Raw genomic sequence first — 17,392 nt, forward strand, 5'->3', positions numbered from 1 at the left:
ATCATATATATATCTTGGGCTGTTAGCTCTCTCTCTCTCTCTCTACCAAATTAAAAAAAAAGCCCTAAAAAACAATGCAAAGTTGAAAAATAAAGATATGACCACGCTGCGTCGCTGCCTTCCCATCCTATGACTCCTCCAACTAATTATTCAGCAAAACCTCACAACTACTCATATTCATCTTGTTTGTAGGCCCAGCCAATGATACAGAGACAAGTAGACCAGGCTCCTCCTTGTATTTTAATTTAATTTTACATAAAAACACACTACTTCTACTCATTGAAAACGAGTTGCAAATGCACATATCAATATATTCTAATGAAATAATGACCATTTGATCTCAGAGAGAGAGAGAGAGAGAGAGATTTTGATTTTCATGTGAAGCAAATTTCCTAACGGATGCGTTGGCGGCTATTAGTCATCATCAATCAGATTCATTCTCGACACATTTGGCTGGATCAACTGCCTTCTACTGCAACAAGAGCTGCTAGTTGAAAATTCGTCCTAGAATAGCTCTATCACACCGGAAAGGCTAGAATGAGGAGGTTATTTGAGGAGGTGAAATCTCACCATCAACAACAAAAAACAAAGCACATGGGGGGTGCATTGGGGGCTCCACACCCCTTTTGATGGTGAGATGGGCCTCCTCAAATAAACTCCTCAAATAGCATCCTCATTATAGAAGCTCCCCTATCACACTTCTCTTCTCAATCACATATGTGCGTGCGTGTATTTTTTTTATAGTTAAGAGGAAACCAAACACATTAGTAATTAGTTGATTGGATTTGCGAGCGTTAGTGAAATTAAATAAAACTAAATAACGTCAAGGGAAAAACAAAAGCGATAAAATAAGCGTACTTGAAGCCCACCAGTAGAAAACTGAAGTCCAACCCACTTCCTGTAAGGCCCAATTTCTTGGGCTGCCTCCGTCGCTGTGATCTACAATGTCTACATCTTCCTCTCCTCTCTGTCGCTTGACCCTTTTTTTTTTCCTCCTTAAACCCTATTATATCTTTCTTCCTTTTGTTTGTTTTTTTGGCAACGTCCTTAAACCCTAAATTCACCTCCCACACAGTTGCGGTTTTAGAAGAACCTTTTAGTCTCTTGCAACACTATAATATCTCTCTATCTCTGGGAGACCGGAGCTTCACCAATTCTCTCATGGCGTCTCTACCTCTGAAGAAGAACTACCGTTGCGTGCCCTCTCTGCAACAGTTCTACTCCGGCGGGCCCTTCGTGGTCTCATCCGACGGCTCCTTCATCGCCTGCAAGTGCGGCGACTCCATTAAGATCGTGGACACCTCCAATGCCTCAATTCGGTCGACCATTGAAGGCGACTCTGAGGACGTCACAGCTTTGGCCCTTAGCCCCGACGACAAGTTGCTCTTCTCCTCTGGCCACAGTCGCCAAATTAGGATTTGGGACCTCGCCACCTTCAAGTGTGTGCGTTCTTGGAAGGTAATTAAATGCCTAATTGAAATTGTTCTATTTGGTTATCTCTTATATTACTAAGAGAAATGCAAGTGACTGGCATTTTTGGTTTGAAAATAGGGTCATGATGGGCCTGTGATGGGAATGGCTTGTCACCCATCTGGGGGATTGCTTGCGACTGCAGGAGCTGATAGGAAGGTTCTTGTTTGGGATGTTGATGGTAGCTTCTGCACTCATTACTTTAAAGGTCACAAAGGAGTTGTTTCTAGTGTTCTCTTCCATCCCAATCCTACTAAATCACTTGTAAGCTCCATGTCCACATAGCTCTTACCTCTCATTTTCGTCTTGGGTTGAATCTAGTTATTTTATTTATTGGCTTTTTAACTCAAACGGTCCCCAAACTTATACACAATTTGCATTTTGGGTTTATAACTCATTACGCTGATTATTGGTCTCATTTTTTAAATTAGCTTTTCTCCGCAAGTGATGATGCAACTGTGCATGTTTGGGACCTATTAGCCAAGAAGTGTGTTGCAACACTTAATGGGCATCACTCGACAGTCACTTCTATGGCACTATCTGCAGATGGGAGGACGTTGCTCACAGCTGGAAGAGATAAGGTAAGGCTGGACCTTATCTTGGGTTTGCTTAATACTTCGTACCTCTATTTTAAGTGATATGTCTATGCATCTGTGTGCATCAAGTTCTTGCTTGTATTTTTTCATTCAGTATCCATCTGGTAATCTCTTTAATTGTTCTGAGTCTAGACTTTGCAATAGGGGCAGCTAAATCTGATCCGAGTGTGCCAATTTAATTATGATTTGGGTGATTTGAGGTCAAGAACAAGTAGATCATGGGTAGTGGAGAGGTGAACCTTAATTAGATTGTCTATATTTATGTGATAATTATCAATTATTTGTTATGAATTCTAGAATGTCTATCTTCTTGACATATTTTTTCAAAATCCTTCTTACTTTGCCTCACTGGGATGTTTACTGAGTATTATTTGTCATGCTCTTTAGTTTTCATTGCTGTTTATATGTCAGCTCAAAATTGATTGCAGAATGGTTTCAGGTTGTAATCTTGTGGGACCTTCGTGACTATAGCTGCATGAAGACTGTAACAACATATGAGGTCCTTGAAGCTGTGTGCGCAATCCATTCTGGACCTCTGTTATCTTCCTGTTTGAGTTCCTACAAGCAGAAGAGTGGGAAGAAAAGTGGGTTACCTGCAATATGTTTTATAACAGTTGGTGAACGCGGGGTTGTACGGATTTGGAATTCTGAAGGGTAAATCATGAGGGCTCTAAAAATATTTTGTTTGAAGTAATTCTTGGTTTTAAAGAATTGTTAGTTATGCGTTAAATGATTGTGAGTCCCTTGGAATCAATGGCTTGTATTTTGGTGAGTTCGTTTACTGTTACTTTATTTATTTTGACAGTGCAGTTTGCCTTTTTGAGCAAAAGTCCTCAGATGTTACTCCCTCCTCGGATGGGGATGAATCGAAAAGGGGTTTCACTGCCGCTGTCATGCTACCATCAGATAAAGGGCTGCTTTGTGTGACTGCCGATCAGGAGTTCCTTTTATATTCCCCAGTTAAGGTTCCTGAAGGGACGTTGGAATTTGCCCTAAGCAAAAGACTTGTAGGATACAATGATGAGATTGTGGATATGAAGTTTTTAGGTGATGAGGAACAATTTCTTGCTGTTGCCACAAATATTGAACAGGTAATTACTAGATTCCTATCTACCTTAGATTAATCATATGGATGGCTTGCAAGTAGAATTGGTTGGTTCAACTAAATATTTACATGCTATAAAACTCTGAGAAGATCAATTCTCTCCTCAAATGAAAATATCACATTTTAACTTTTCATTGCTTGTTAACCTTTCATTGCTTCCTATGCACCATTTTCATTCTTGTACCATGCATCAACGTATGTTCGTGAAAATCCTTGCTTCACTGATGGGGATTCAAAACTTGTGAATCTGAATCTGGTTTTACTAAAATACAAGGTTTGACATTGCACACATACACATTATTGGTTTTAGAGTGTTTATTTAGCTGAAAATCCATCTGTTCAGCGTCAGTTGTCTTTTATTTGGAAGTGTCATTAATAATTGAAAATTTTCATTGTTTACAAATATACATATCTGTGGTAATCCTGGTACCATCTATTTAAGTTGGGCGAATACAGCTTGATTGGGTCATGATACCATGTAGGCTAGTGCATCCTTCAAGCCTTCATGTGATTAAAGTAATATGATGTCTGTTATATGGTTTGGTTATTGAAATGTTGTTTAACCTGGAAACATGCAGGTACGAGTATATGATGTCGCATCCATGTCGTGTTCTTATGTGCTGGCAGGTCATACCGGAATTGTTCTATGTCTTGACACCTGCGTATCAAGTTGTGGAAGAACGCTTATAGTGACCGGAAGCAAGGACAACACTGTAAGTTTCTGTTCCTCTGTCTGCCATAAGGCAGTTGTGGGCTTGTTTTTCTCCCTCTTCGGTGCTGGTAGAAACTTGATCTCCTCGATTAGTGTAGATTGCAAGAACTATATTAGGCTAAAAATCTGTCTGTTGTGTCTCCCTGTGTCTGCATGTGGCCTGTGTGTTTATAGATGATATATGTTGTCATTTCTGACTCTATCCTCTGTAGGTTCGGTTGTGGGAATCAGAAAGTAGATGTTGCCTTGGTCTTGGCATAGGTCACATGGGAAGTATTGGAGCTATTGCTTTCTCAAAAAAGCGTAAAGACTTTTTCGTTAGTGGTAGTAGGTGAGCCCTTTGCAGGCCATCCATTTACCAAATTCTGTCTTATATTTTGTTTACAATTGCAACCTATACTGGTGATGCTTTCAATAGTTAAATGATTACTTGGGTTGTGACTTCAAGGAGGATCCCTCTATCGAGCTCTATTTAGCTGATTAAGGTGTTAAGGAACTGTTTAGTCTTTGTATAACCTATATTATGTTTTTGTCTAGCGATCGTACCCTCAAGGTGTGGACTTTGGATGGTCTTCCAAACAATGGGAAAAAGCCTATAAATTTGAAAGCAAAGGCTGGTGTAGCAGCCCATGATAAGGATATCAATTCAGTAGCTGTTGCACCTAATGATAGTTTAGTTTGTAGTGGTTCACAGGTTTGTAGTTTTTGAAGGCACCGCTTCTTTAATTCTTTTATATTTATCATATTACCTTAGTGAAACTATGGCACTGCCTTACTTAACTTTCTGGGTTCTCCTCATTGATCAGGATCGCACTGCTTGTGTCTGGAGGCTTCCAGATCTTGTACCAGTAGTTGTACTTAAGGGTCATAAAAGGGGCGTTTGGTCTGTAGAATTTTCTCCAGTTGATCAATGTGTTATAACAGCTTCTGGTGACAAAACAATAAAGATATGGACCATATCTGACGGTTCATGCTTGAAAACATTTGAAGGGCATACAACAAGTGTATTAAGAGCATCATTCCTTACTCGTGGAACCCAGTTTGTTTCTTGCGGTAATGAGGCTCACTTCACACTTTTGTTGTCCTCACCTCTTGGAAGTGTGGCTATATATGCATTGACTATATTATCATTTTCAGGTGCTGATGGTTTGTTAAAGCTGTGGATGGTCAAAACTGATGAATGCATTGCTACATATGATCAGCATGAGAACAAGGTACTGAAATATGTACATATCAATTTATTAGTCAATATAATGTATGTTAAAAGTTAGAAGTGAGGAGTCTGAAGGTTTGTTATTGTCTATCATTTACTCGTCTGTCGTTGAGCAACCTATATAGAATGTTGTGATTTATTGACCTTGGGTTACACAGCAAAAGTTCTGTAGGAGATTTGATAATATACCTGAAAACATGTGATCATCAACATGGAGTTGTCAAAATGTAGGTTGAACCTTCAGATTATGGCAACATAAATATGTTGGGTTTATGATCATCAACATGTAGGTTTTGATAATATACCTGAAAACATGTGATAATCAACATGGAGTCGTCAAACTGTAGGTTGAATTATGGCAACATAAATATGTTGGGTTCATGATTTGTTGGATGTACTGGAACTATCCTCTCATGGCTGATCTCTTGATCTTGGTTTTGGCCTTTGAAATCTGTTTTAATGCTTTTCAGCCTTAACCTGGCTGGCCAAGCTAACTTTTTCCTATCTTCCCTACCAAAGTAGATTTTTACTCTCCGTGTCATTTACTGAAAAGATTTAATCTGCAGGTTTATGCCTTGGCTGTTGGAAAGAACACAGAAATGCTTGCAACTGGCAGCAGTGATGCTGTCATCAATTTATGGTACGATTGTACTGCCTCTGATAAAGAGGAAGCTTTTCGTAGAGAGGTGAGTTGCTGTTTTTTTTTTTTTTTTGGTTTCTTGTTTGGGTGCATAGAGGTAATTCAGTTTTATGGAATGCGAAATATTAAAATCTAAAAATAGAGCAAATTCATCCAAGATAATTGATGCCTGGCATTAACCAAATTTCATTAATAAGTCAGGCTATTGTTACCTTTGGTTCCAAGATCTATTGTTATATTGATAGGTGAAATCTTAAGATATTACATGTGAACAATTTTATGTCAAATTCACTTTTAAAAAACAGAGATCTATTTACACATGGGATTTTTCATTATGATTCAGGAGGAAGGTGTTTTAAAGAATCAAGAACTAGAAAATGCTGTATTAGATGCTGACTTTACTAAAGCAATCCAAGTCGCCTTCGAGCTTCGCAGGCCTCATAAGCTTTATGAGTGTTTTTCTCAAGTTTGGAGGTTAGGAATGATTTTCTTTTATTTTCTATTTATGTTTTCTTCTTTTCCTTGTACTGGTTCTCTCTTGAACTTTTGACATGTAACTCATACAAGTTGTCCACAGGAAGAGAAAAAATGAAAAGCAGATAGAGAAATCCCTTCAGACCCTTGGCAAGGAAGAGCTCAAGCTATTATTTGAATATGTTCGAGAATGGAATACAAAGCCAAAGCTCTGTCATGTTGCACACTTTGTGCTTTCTAAAGTTTTCAGCATCCTTAATCCAATAGAGATTACTGAGGTAGTTCTCTTTACTTATGTTTGTGTCGTCTTTTAAGGTTACAAAGAAAAGCATTCTGTAGGATATTGTCATATTCACTAAATGTTGGTGTTGATACATTTTAGTGATTGGTTATCTGTCAACTGCATGTGTTGACAAGCCTCCCTTAGTACTGGCATTAATTCCTACAAATGGGTATTGTGCTTTAGATCTCTCTGGCATTGTATGGTTTTCTGCTTGAAGAGGATCTTGTTTGTTCCTTGATGAATAATCATGGTTTTTGGTTAATCATTAATGAAACTTATTGGTTTGTCAGATCCAATCTGGTTAACTTTGTTTCACTAAAACCACTCCCCCCCTCTCCCCCTTTATCTCTTTGGTTGTCAAATGCATGATTAGGATGTTTGTGTTGGTGTTGACCCTAGGACACAAATTAAAATGGTGGTAATTTTTTCTGGCCTGAAAAAAGCCTTACTGATTGATTTTTGGTCCTATCAGATAAAAGGCATTGACGAAGTCCTTGAAGGTCTCTTGTCATATTCCCAGAGGCATTTTAGCAGGATGGACAGGCATGTAACAAGCACATTTTTGGTAAACTACACTCTTACTGGGATGTCAGTCATTGAACCAGAGACAGACACAAGAGTAATGGATGACAAGTCTTTGATGCACTCTGTTGGTGATGATGAGAATGGGACGTTAATACAGGAACCTGAAGATGAGGAGCAAAAGCAGACCTCTCAAGGGTTGAAAGAAAAAGCAGTTTCGAAGAAACGGAAATCAAAGAAATCAAAAGATGGTGTCAATAAGAAAGTTAAGGGGTCCAGCTTATAATAGGGTTTCAATTCTTGTATCAATATTGGTGGATGTTTTGGCCCTTGTAATGTATTTGTCAACTGATTGAGCAGATTGCTGTCTGTGATTCAATCAGAAATTTTGGGATCATATTGAGAATTTGTAGCCATTATAGAAAATGCGCTTCTGCCCTGTCCTTTTGGCTTCGGGAAAGGTACCATACCAATTACCTCGTGTGTATTATGTTTGGTGTTCGCTACTGCTTGGACGAATTTACCAATGGCAATTCATCATTTTTTACCTTAGCACTCCCTTCTTGGAACTTTATTTACTCCCTCTTGTTATGATAGTACCCCAACTTGTAACTTGTTTATTCTAATCAAGGAGGTGTCCAAAATGTATATTTGACCTTTTTCAACAAGCACTGATTCATGAAATGTCATTTAGTTGGTCAATATACCCTTAGTGTATGTATAAATATTTCGCTTAATAGTACTAGGCAGTACCCAAATCTTCAAATTTTATAGCAAAGAAGTACACTTGGGCTAGATCATAGAGATGAAAATGGACAGCAATATAGCACAGCTGGTCAATGACATCCTCAAACAATGACCTTGTTCATGAGACGAAAGAAACAGAGAAGAGGCAGCAGCTGATGGTTTTAAATTTGCGGGGTCAGTTTGGGGCGAGGCAGGCACTGCAGCTGGTGTATTTGGATTATCATCAACGGATGATGAGGAGGCTGGAGGAGCTTTATCAGAACAAGAATCATCATCTTGATCAGGTGGTGGTAAAGGAGGAGGAGGAGGTGCTAGTGGTGCTAGAACCCCATCTATGCCATGGCATCGAATAGAAGAGGCCGATGCAGCACATACATTTGGTTTAACAATTTTGACATTGTTGAGATAGAAATACCTCCCTGCATTGTTGCTGGCATTGTTGGAGACTGTGAGTATGTAGCCTGGCTTTGAACTGGGAATTGTTGAACCTGTTGGGATATGTTCCAAATACTCGAAAAGCAATGGTGAAGGGATCGAATGACGAAGCAAGAAATCCATAACAGCGTCCCCCTCCTCATGTGCCACTGCCACTGGCAACACCACCTCTGATAGCATCTGATCGTCGGGCATCAAGAAAGTGACGTTCTTTTCTAGTCTCTCATCAAAGGGGCCTACCATGTTCATCAGCATTACAAAGGTGAAGTAGTTGCTGCTTCGCATCTCTCCTATGGCAGCACAAATCTCTTCGTTTTGATTCCTAGGGCTTATAGGTGGAGGAAGAGAAGTATTTGTATTTGTAGAAGAAACTGACGAAATATTGCAGAGTATTATTATTGCAGCCATGATCAGATTTAGATTCAGAAGTAAGGAGGTGGCCATGACTTTCAGGTGGTTGATTATGAAAGGGGTGAGGACGATGAGGACAAGGAGAGGGAGATGTGTCTGTTTCATTCAATGTCTGTCTTATCTTATATTATAGGAGGAGTAGGAGCAGAGCAGGACCATGCAACTCTGCTGCTTCAACGACTGAGTTCCACACCATTTGTGTTTTCTGAGTTCTTTAGGGATACGGTTTGCATGTGGGTACGACTTACGAGGTTTTTTCTTGAATTATTCTTCTACTGCACTGCACCTTGTAAATATTCATTGGTGCCCAACCAGCAGCAAAATTTGTTCAGTTCAGAATTCAGATCAAAGTTGTTTCAAACAAAAGTGGTGTCGGATCGGAAGCTCGACTGGTCAACCTTGTGTTTGGAAAACAAGAAATTTCGAAATATCACTTTATCCGCCGCCCCAAAACCAAATTTACTAGTTATGTCAGCCAGACAAGAAAATATTTGGATTTCATGTCGACGACTTAACTTTATTCCCCATGCATAAAGTATAAGCAAGTAATAAATCGAATCCTGATAGGTAACAACAATTATATATTGCATTGCGTGAGAGAGCGACAGCATGGAAGTAAACTGACAGAATTCATACTAACTTTCAAGTCAATCGACATCACAAAAGGGGTAAAAAATAAAATCATAATCAATAATCTGAGCACCATAAACAATATAAATTTTTTTATAAAAAAATATCCTAATCTTCCAAGTCAAAGCGAAACATTCAAATTAATTCTCCATTAAAGCATCAAAAAAATGCCGGGAAACCTACAACATCCCTATGCGGCTATGCCTTTGCTGGTCCCATCCCATGGCATCATAATACAGAGAGTCATACTCAAATTGCTCCAAGTTACTTAATTACTGCTGGACAAAATTCAAATAGGAACAAGAAGCACAACATGCTAGTGCCATCACAAAGCATGATTTAACTTGTTCAGGTATGAAACAAATAAAGGAATGTAACTGAACAGATTAACAGCAAAGAATGACCTATTTATTAGGGGAACTGGAATGATCCACCAATTTGGTTGGTACCAGAAGGTGGATTGATTGCCACCCAAAGAAGAGAGATGGTAATCGCAATGAGCCCCGACCATACAAAAACAATGGTGGGTGTCCTCCCTCGTCTCCCCATCAACCCTTTGGCAAAAGGATAGAGATGAGCTAAAACCCAGAAACTGAAGAAAACCCCGCCAAGTAACCGGCTCCACTGCGGTATCACACTGTATATTGTTCGGCTAAACCCAACTGCTATTGCAATTAAGTTGACCATCATGATTGTTATTGGCGGGATCATCAGAGATGACCATTTCACAATATAGAGGTCAGCAAACTCATCATCCTCATCATCACCACCTGATTTTGAAGTTAAGGTGAAAGAGATTTCAATCCCTGCAATAACTTTCAATAGCCCCTGAAGCACAGCAGCAAGGTGGGCACTAGTCCCTCCGATCAACCAAAACTGCTCGTTTCTCCACCACTCTTCTAGCTCGATGCCAGACCATTTAATCTCAAGCACAGCAAGCATGCATAGAGTGAGGGTGATGGTCAACAGATAGGTCAGGAATGTAACATTGAGGCTCTGGACAATGAACTGACCAGAGAAGAGGGAAAGGGCCGGGAGGAAGCAGTAGACGATGAGGAAGATGGAGGTAAAGGGGTAAATACCCACATTGAGGTATGCTATCCTTTGCAGAAGCTTCATTCTTGGGCTGGCTAGGAGGGCATTGTTGCGAGAGAAGAATATCTCAACTGAGCCAGTAGCCCAGCGCAGAACCTGATGCAACCTATCAGTAAGATTGATAGGGGCGGTTCCACGGAATGCATCTCGCTTGGTCACACAGTAAACTGATTTCCATCCTCTGTTATGCATCCTATACCCAGTGACCACATCTTCAGTAACTGATCCGTAAATCCACCCTACACGCTGTCCCCACTCAGTCTTGTCTTCATACCAGCAGGAAATGACACTGATCGCCTCTGCAACAGTAGATGCATCGAGAAGCTCACGAGGAATGGTCAGAGCACCAGGTGGGCGTCCATTCTTCACAGCTGGGTGATCTGCAAGGGGACGACCTTGGAACTCTGCCACCGGAATCGAATCAATGAGGAAACTTGAGTTCCCAAACCTCTTAGGCAGCAGGGAGAGATTCATCTCTTCATCATCAGAATCACCCATTCTTAAGGCTCGGTTTTCTTCAGGGGTGTTGGCTACCGAGGAATGCTTTCTGCGACGAGAAAAGCAGCAACTGCAACAACCTGGGTGATGTTCTTTTGACCGAGGTGGGTCGAAACCATAAAGGGAAATTCTCCGAAAGAGACATCCAGTTCCAACATAAACTGGGCCCTGAAGCCCATCAAGAGCTCGCATATTGACATCAAAGAAAACAGTGTTGTGATTGGCATATCGATCTGAAGGATCAATACCCTCAAATCTCTGAGGAAACTGGACATAACAAAGGCGGTCACCTCCACGATCCATCATGAAGCACATGCCTTCCCTCATTGCCTGAGAGTTGTAAATATAATGGTCACAGTCAAGGTTGAGAATGAACGGGCCATTGGACATTATGGCAGAGGCTCGAACGAGGGCATTCATGGCTCCGGCCTTCTTGTTGTGATCATAGCCTGGGCGTTTCTCACGCGACACATAAACAAGCATGGGAAGGCGGATATCAACGTCAGTGAGGTCGATGAGCCTAGCATCATCATCAGCTCCATGCAGCGGTTCATCACTGGGAGGTTTTAACATCACCTGCGTCAACAGGGTGAATAAATGTTCAGCCCTAACTTTTTTTTTTGTTAAGTTATACATGCAAAATATGTAAGAACAATCCCTCTGCAGTTAGACAGCAAAATAATATAGTTTACCAGAACTAGAGGAATACCTGTATAATACCAGCATGGTCACTCTTAGAATGCTCAGGTGAAGCACTCAACCAAGTCCCTGGCCAGTGGGTTCCATCAGCCATCCATGTTGCTTTGGGAACCTTCACACTCTCCACAGGTTCATCCTCTCTGTTCTCTCTTTGAAGCTTCATGGCCTTGATTTCTTCCCGAGCATGATACGCATCTGACCGTCGGCGTATAGAGTCAGGCAGTCCATTAATCCGAACCTTGAACTCATCATATTCACGTTTTACCCTTCGACGATCCTTGACAAAGTCAGGCAGCACTTTGTTCTTGTATGGATCCCTCTTCAAATTGAAATAAGATTCAGGATTCCTGGGCTCAATCCTATGTTTACGGCAGAAGGGTACCCATATATTAGCAAAACTAGCAGCTTCTGCCATGGCCTCAAAAGTTAAAAGTGCACCTCCATCGTCAGAAACATAGCAAGCTAGCTTTTCAACAGGATAATCAGTAGCCAGAATAGATAAGATAGTGTTTGCAGTGACAAGAGGTGGTTCTTTATCTGGATCTGCAGTGGAGACAAAGATATCTATGCCTGGAAGATCAGATTTCCCAGTGGGGTTGTTGGGACTAGGTGTTTCAAACTTCTCCTTCAAGACATTAAGATCTGTAGAACGATTGACTGGGCATAACTTGGGCAGTTGGTCAAGCAGCCAAGAAAAAGCAAACCAGATCTCACAAACTACTGACATTCCCCAAAGCCAGATTGCATCATTATTTGGGTGGTTGACCCTCCATGCCAAGAACAGCGCAAGGACAACCATACGAATAAATATTAGAAGCCTGTGAACACATAAGCAACAGAGAGTAAAAAGCAATTATTTTCAGGACAATGAAGAATGACCTCAAAAGGAATGCACCAAGTATTCGTAGCTTATTTATAATCTCGCAGATCTATCTATCAGCAGGATAACATAAAGATGTAGCTCATTGTAGACAGTTAAATTTGGTGTGGCGACAAATAGGTCCAATGCATTCTCCAATCTCAAAATCAACCGCTGAGCACACAGCATATGACTGTGTGTATATGTATATGTGGATCTTCTTACCGCTTAATTTAGAAATGCATCTGAATGAAATAAAGATGTGGAATGGTGATGTTTTGAAAATATAAAGCTATCAATTTGCAAATGAGATTGCCATCATAACATAGTTTACCTTAGGGGATACAAGGACTGGATAAAAGTAAGGCAAGAAATGTACCTATACGGGCTTAGAATAGCTGCAGGTATCTTTAATTTCCGTGTGAGTGGCCTCCATGGTTTGTTCATCAACTCAGTTGGTTCAACGACTTCATCATCTTTCCCATGTCCAAAACCTCCCTCCTTGGGCCATATGGCATTTCCATACCCATAAGTTCCCTTTGTTTCAAAGAGCCACCGGTTGTGATCAAAATCCCCAGTTTGACTCCTCATCAGCACTGACTTTGTTGACTTCATCAATGACAACCTCCTCTCATTTTTAGACATCCCGTTTGGAAGAGGAAGTGGGAGCGGTGGCCGTGCATTATCCACAGCCATTTCATCCAAATCTGTGTTTTTGTATGTTTCCTTGCATCCAGGGCAAATACCACCCCCTGTTTTCACGGAATCTGTATAGCAATCCCGACATATTTTGAAATCACACTCACAAGGAAGAATATCCACTCCACGTTCATCACTCATCACCTTTGCATCACATCCAGGAATTGCACATGATGACCCTTTAGCACCAGCCATCTGAGGATGGTTTGCTTCAGATTCGATCACCTTATCCATAAGATGAGCTCGCGTAACACTATTAAACCCGCCTGTAAAAAGCGAATTCGACACATATTGCTCTTCAACCTTCTGTGAGATGGATGGATCCATGGGTTGGTTATCTGGGGTTGGTGGTATGTGAACTGTATAGTTCATAAAGTCACCACTCCCCAGTTCACTATCAAGATCATCCCTTGAGTAGCTGATGTAGCGACCAGAGGAAGTTCTCCGGCCAAATGTCACAGTCGGAGGCACTGGAGGCTTGTTATGTGCATCAGGCATATCAGAGTTTGATGATAGATTCGATCTGCTCGCCTTAAATGATCTGGATGCCATACTTGAACCACTACCAGTTACTTATCCTTAGTTCCTGTTGTTTTTTTTTTTTTTTCACAAAACAAAAGAAATTCGGACTGAATTAGCACAACTGAAAGAAAATAAAAACGGATCTTGTGAAAATCAAAACTGAACTGAAAGCAACACGATGTAAAAATGTGATCCTCTGTCGACAAATTAAAGGACACGAAAATTAAATCTTAAACCTCGTCTATGCACATAAACTCAACAACAAAGATGCCAAACTCTATCCCTTTTCTGTATTTTCTCAACAGACGGAGTCTAGACAGTCCTCGTTGCAAAAATATTTAAAAGAGTACAGAGAAGTAGCCGAGGAAGAAGGGAACAAATATCATCTATATGAATCTCCAGACCTTGTATCTGTCTGTTTGCGGAGAAAATGAGTAGAAAGAAAAGGGCATCAACTTTTCATTTCAAATTTCACGCCGACATAAGCATTTACTTGGTATATCGCAAATCATGAAACACCAAGTATACGCTGAAAAACCCACATCGCATCAACTGAGTAAAACCCAAATCATGAAACACCAAGTATAAGCCAGAAACCCACATCACATCGAGTGAGTAAAACCCATCACAAATCCAGTGTCACCTTTTCCTAAGCAACCAAACACAAACAAAAACTTTGTACCTTTTTATTTTCTAATGGAGAAAAAACCGGGCCATGTCTGAATCTCAGAGAGAGATCAAGCAGGGGGTCAAAGTGAGAGAAAACTGAAGCAAAAAAGGAGCTTACCTGTGTCTTATAAATGGTGTTCAAGTATGTATGTTTCAGATCTCTGGGGTCTCTGAGGCTGAGGCTTATCAAAAAGCCCCAGGAGCGAAAGTGAAAGGGGTTTGTCTGAACATGGGATGGGGGAATTGTTCAATTCAAAGGTGGTGAGAGTCGGCTCTCCAACTGTCCCTTGCGTTATCAAGTAAAGAGCAAGAGGACCCAGCAAGCAGCAGCATTCAGATACAACAAGAGAAGAGAACGAATCAAACAAAGAGATGACAAAACTATTTGAGTACGAGTTTGGGACTTGGTCAGTCGTGAGCAGGACTAATAACCCATGATTGAAGGCTATCTCTATTTTTTTATTATATTTTTATATACCCTAAACATAATAATAATACTCTGTTTTGTTTTCAAAAAAGAAAAACAACTTGGTTAATAAAAATGGGGTTTTATACATGTATATACGCGGTGGCAGGTAAAGAGAAGCTTCTGGGTTAGAAAGCGTTTGGTTGCGGTGGATATGGCCGGCTCTCTCTCTCTCTCTCTCTCACACACACACACACAGAAATCCTCCATTTGTGAATAGTGTTGTCATGTTAATTTATTATGATGGGTGCTTAATGCTCGTCATGGTGTAATTGTGTGACAGTCTGAGTTTAGGTGTCTTTCCATTTTATTATTATTTTAGGTCATTTTATTTTTGTTTTTATTTTCTTATTACGAAATGGGAAACCTCACCGTCTCAGGGTAACAGTGACTTTGACTCATCTTGAGGAGCTTTTGTTTTGGACAGCAGAGCAGCGTACGATACGAGTAAATTTAGGTTTATCGCTCGAAACTGGACAGGGAATATTTTATAGGAATATTCTACAAATATATAATATGTCACCTTCCAAATTTAAACATTTCACTAATAAAATATATAAATTATAAAATCAGAAAGTTCATATGAAGAATGTATTGTATTGGTGTGTGTAATTTCTTAAAGTTCATAAAAAGAGACATATTTTTATTGGTTACACAAAAATATGCAGGTAGAGCTAGCTACCATGGACTAAATCTAAACTCGTGTAATTCAAATCAAAGACCAAAAGTGCATTCTAAAGCCAATAAGCTTTGAGCTTAATTCTACCCTCTTATCCTCTTAAGTTTAAAAAAAGTAAAAACATTAAACAATAAATTTAAGAGAGTGATTCTTGACTAAAAGATCCAATAATGTAGACAAGGTCTTGAGTTCGAGTCCTAGCATTCGTGTAGCGCGTGTGAGTTTAAGTTCCTTCCAAAACAAAAAAAGTGATTCTTGATGGCTGTATTTGTTATGCAATGTCGCTGGAGTATAACATTAACATAACGGGTATTTTTCAAAATATTCATAAGAAGAAAAAAAAAACGAAAAGCGTGTGAAATTATAGCCTTATTTCTGATAAAGTAAAAAAGAATGATGAGCTGTATTTTGAGCATGGGTTGGTCGACATGGTGTTTACGTGTGAAATGAAAGTTGTGCTGAAAAAAGAAAGAAGGAAAAGCGTGTGAAACTGTCTGTATGTATTATATGAGTGAGATGCTCTCTCTCTCTCTCTCTCTGTGTCTGTTGCAGGAGCACAGCACTGGGGGGTAACCAAAGAGATGGTTAAACTGTGGAGCTGTCCTGTTGGTATCTTGTTCATGTATCAACATTAACGTGTAGGTAGCATAACAAGAGTCATGTTCTAAAAAATATATAATAATAATAAATAAAAGAAATCTCCATCAGATAAACTAATTCTTTATTTACACATATGAAATTATTAAATACATTTATTATTTGTCATGCTAATTTGTTAATATTTTGCCGTGTGTATTTACTCTTAAATAAACAAATAAATAAATAACTTTTTCACCCCGACAACAATGCAATGTAATAATCTGAATTTCTCCCATATCACCTTTCAAAAATAGCCAAAGAAAATATATCTATGTATTTGGCCGGACGGGACGAGACGAGACGACCATGGTTGTCAATGCTATCATCATATCATGGTCGTTGTTGTTTTCTGTGATCATTACAGCAAATCTTCTATGACAACAACAATAGTGGTAAGTAATACTAGAGTAGAGGAGAGGAGGTGATGATATTTTTGCACATTCCAATGGTCATGCTCAGTGGCGGAGCCAGGAATCTTACCACACGGGGTCTTAGTGTAAAAGTCCCAATAAAAATTTTGTTGGGTAGTTGTACATGGAAAGACAACATTGGAGATATAAAACAAAAATTATTTTATTAATATTGTTCCAATTACTATTGCTTCATGGTGTGTGACTAGATTTATGGTTTGTAACTTGTGAGGTTTATTCTATACCATTCATGTCAACCCTTATTGTGATCCGGCGTGTAAATTGGCGGACAACAAGTATAGGACCATCGATTTTCCGTTTGAGCCGGCGAATGGAGAAGCGAACACAGGACCATTTGAGTTTTTGACAGAGAGGGTGATGGATTTGGATGGTTTTTTCACATACAGATGTTTGTGATGTTTCCTGTCAAATTGAGGATTGGAAAAGTAGGGAATTAATTAATGTTGGCATTATTTTTGAAAAGCCTCGAAGATTGAAAAGTATTGTAACTTTGAAATAATTTGTGGGCATCCATGGAGATGGTTGGAGAATAATGTGATGTGCTCTTCCCAAACAAGACAATCACTTGATTTCGGTCTTGAAATTTGATTAACTCTAGTATGAGATTACATTTTATTTTGCCTCAATGGTATCTCGATTAATTAACTGATAAATGAAAGAAATAACTATATCTCAAAAGAGAAAAGAAAATGAAGAGATAACTATAAAAACATGAATAAAATAAATGAATAAAAACCAATAAAGTAGTGACTGTTGAGTGGTGCAGAAATGGAAATAGAACTCAGAAGATGCAACGATGGTTGGGTTTGGTTTGACAAGGGTTGGCCAGAGTTCTCAAAGTTGTGCTCTCTTGACTATGGTAATTGGCTAGTCTTTGGGGGTTAGAATTGAGGAATCG

At 39.6% G+C, this 17,392-nt stretch overlaps 3 protein-coding genes across 6 annotated transcripts; 1 reads left to right on the forward strand and 2 right to left on the reverse strand.

Moving 5' to 3' along the window:
- Positions 1-848: 848 nt before the first annotated feature.
- On the forward strand, positions 849-7,567 carry TOZ (Transducin family protein / WD-40 repeat family protein). The gene is made up of 14 exons (XM_021960498.2): positions 849-1,458; positions 1,552-1,734; positions 1,902-2,051; positions 2,506-2,720; positions 2,872-3,157; positions 3,750-3,884; positions 4,096-4,214; positions 4,421-4,577; positions 4,690-4,936; positions 5,021-5,097; positions 5,663-5,782; positions 6,080-6,210; positions 6,314-6,488; positions 6,966-7,567. The coding sequence occupies exons 1-14, from the start codon at positions 1,162-1,164 to the stop codon at positions 7,299-7,301; spliced, it is 2,628 nt and encodes an 875-aa protein (XP_021816190.1). The 5' UTR covers positions 849-1,161; the 3' UTR covers positions 7,302-7,567.
- A 240-nt stretch (positions 7,568-7,807) lies between these two features.
- Positions 7,808-8,713, reverse strand: LOC110758621 (Fasciclin-like arabinogalactan family protein). Its single transcript, XM_021960525.2, has one exon. It carries the CDS (start codon positions 8,711-8,713, stop codon positions 7,808-7,810), a length of 906 nt encoding a protein of 301 aa, XP_021816217.1.
- A 639-nt stretch (positions 8,714-9,352) lies between these two features.
- LOC110758593 (cellulose synthase-like protein D3) lies at positions 9,353-14,978 on the reverse strand. Of its 4 annotated transcripts, none has more exons than XM_021960491.2 (4): positions 14,398-14,978; positions 12,769-13,674; positions 11,541-12,348; positions 9,353-11,407 (listed from the first exon to the last, which is right to left on the reverse strand). In XM_021960491.2, the coding sequence occupies exons 2-4, from the start codon at positions 13,638-13,640 to the stop codon at positions 9,650-9,652; spliced, it is 3,438 nt and encodes a 1,145-aa protein (XP_021816183.1). In that variant the 5' UTR covers positions 13,641-13,674; positions 14,398-14,978; the 3' UTR covers positions 9,353-9,649. The 4 variants fall into 4 exon arrangements, with proteins under 4 accessions (XP_021816183.1, XP_021816184.1, XP_021816185.1 ...); XM_021960492.2 differs by having other exon boundaries at positions 14,293-14,978; XM_021960493.2 differs by lacking the exon at positions 14,398-14,978 and adding an exon at positions 14,015-14,239.
- Between the last annotated feature and the right edge of the window lie 2,414 nt (positions 14,979-17,392).

The sequence above is a fragment of the Prunus avium genome, chromosome 2 (assembly GCF_965620075.1).
Source record: "Prunus avium chromosome 2, drPruAviu1.hap1.1, whole genome shotgun sequence".
NCBI classification, from domain to species: Eukaryota; Viridiplantae; Streptophyta; class Magnoliopsida; order Rosales; family Rosaceae; genus Prunus; species Prunus avium.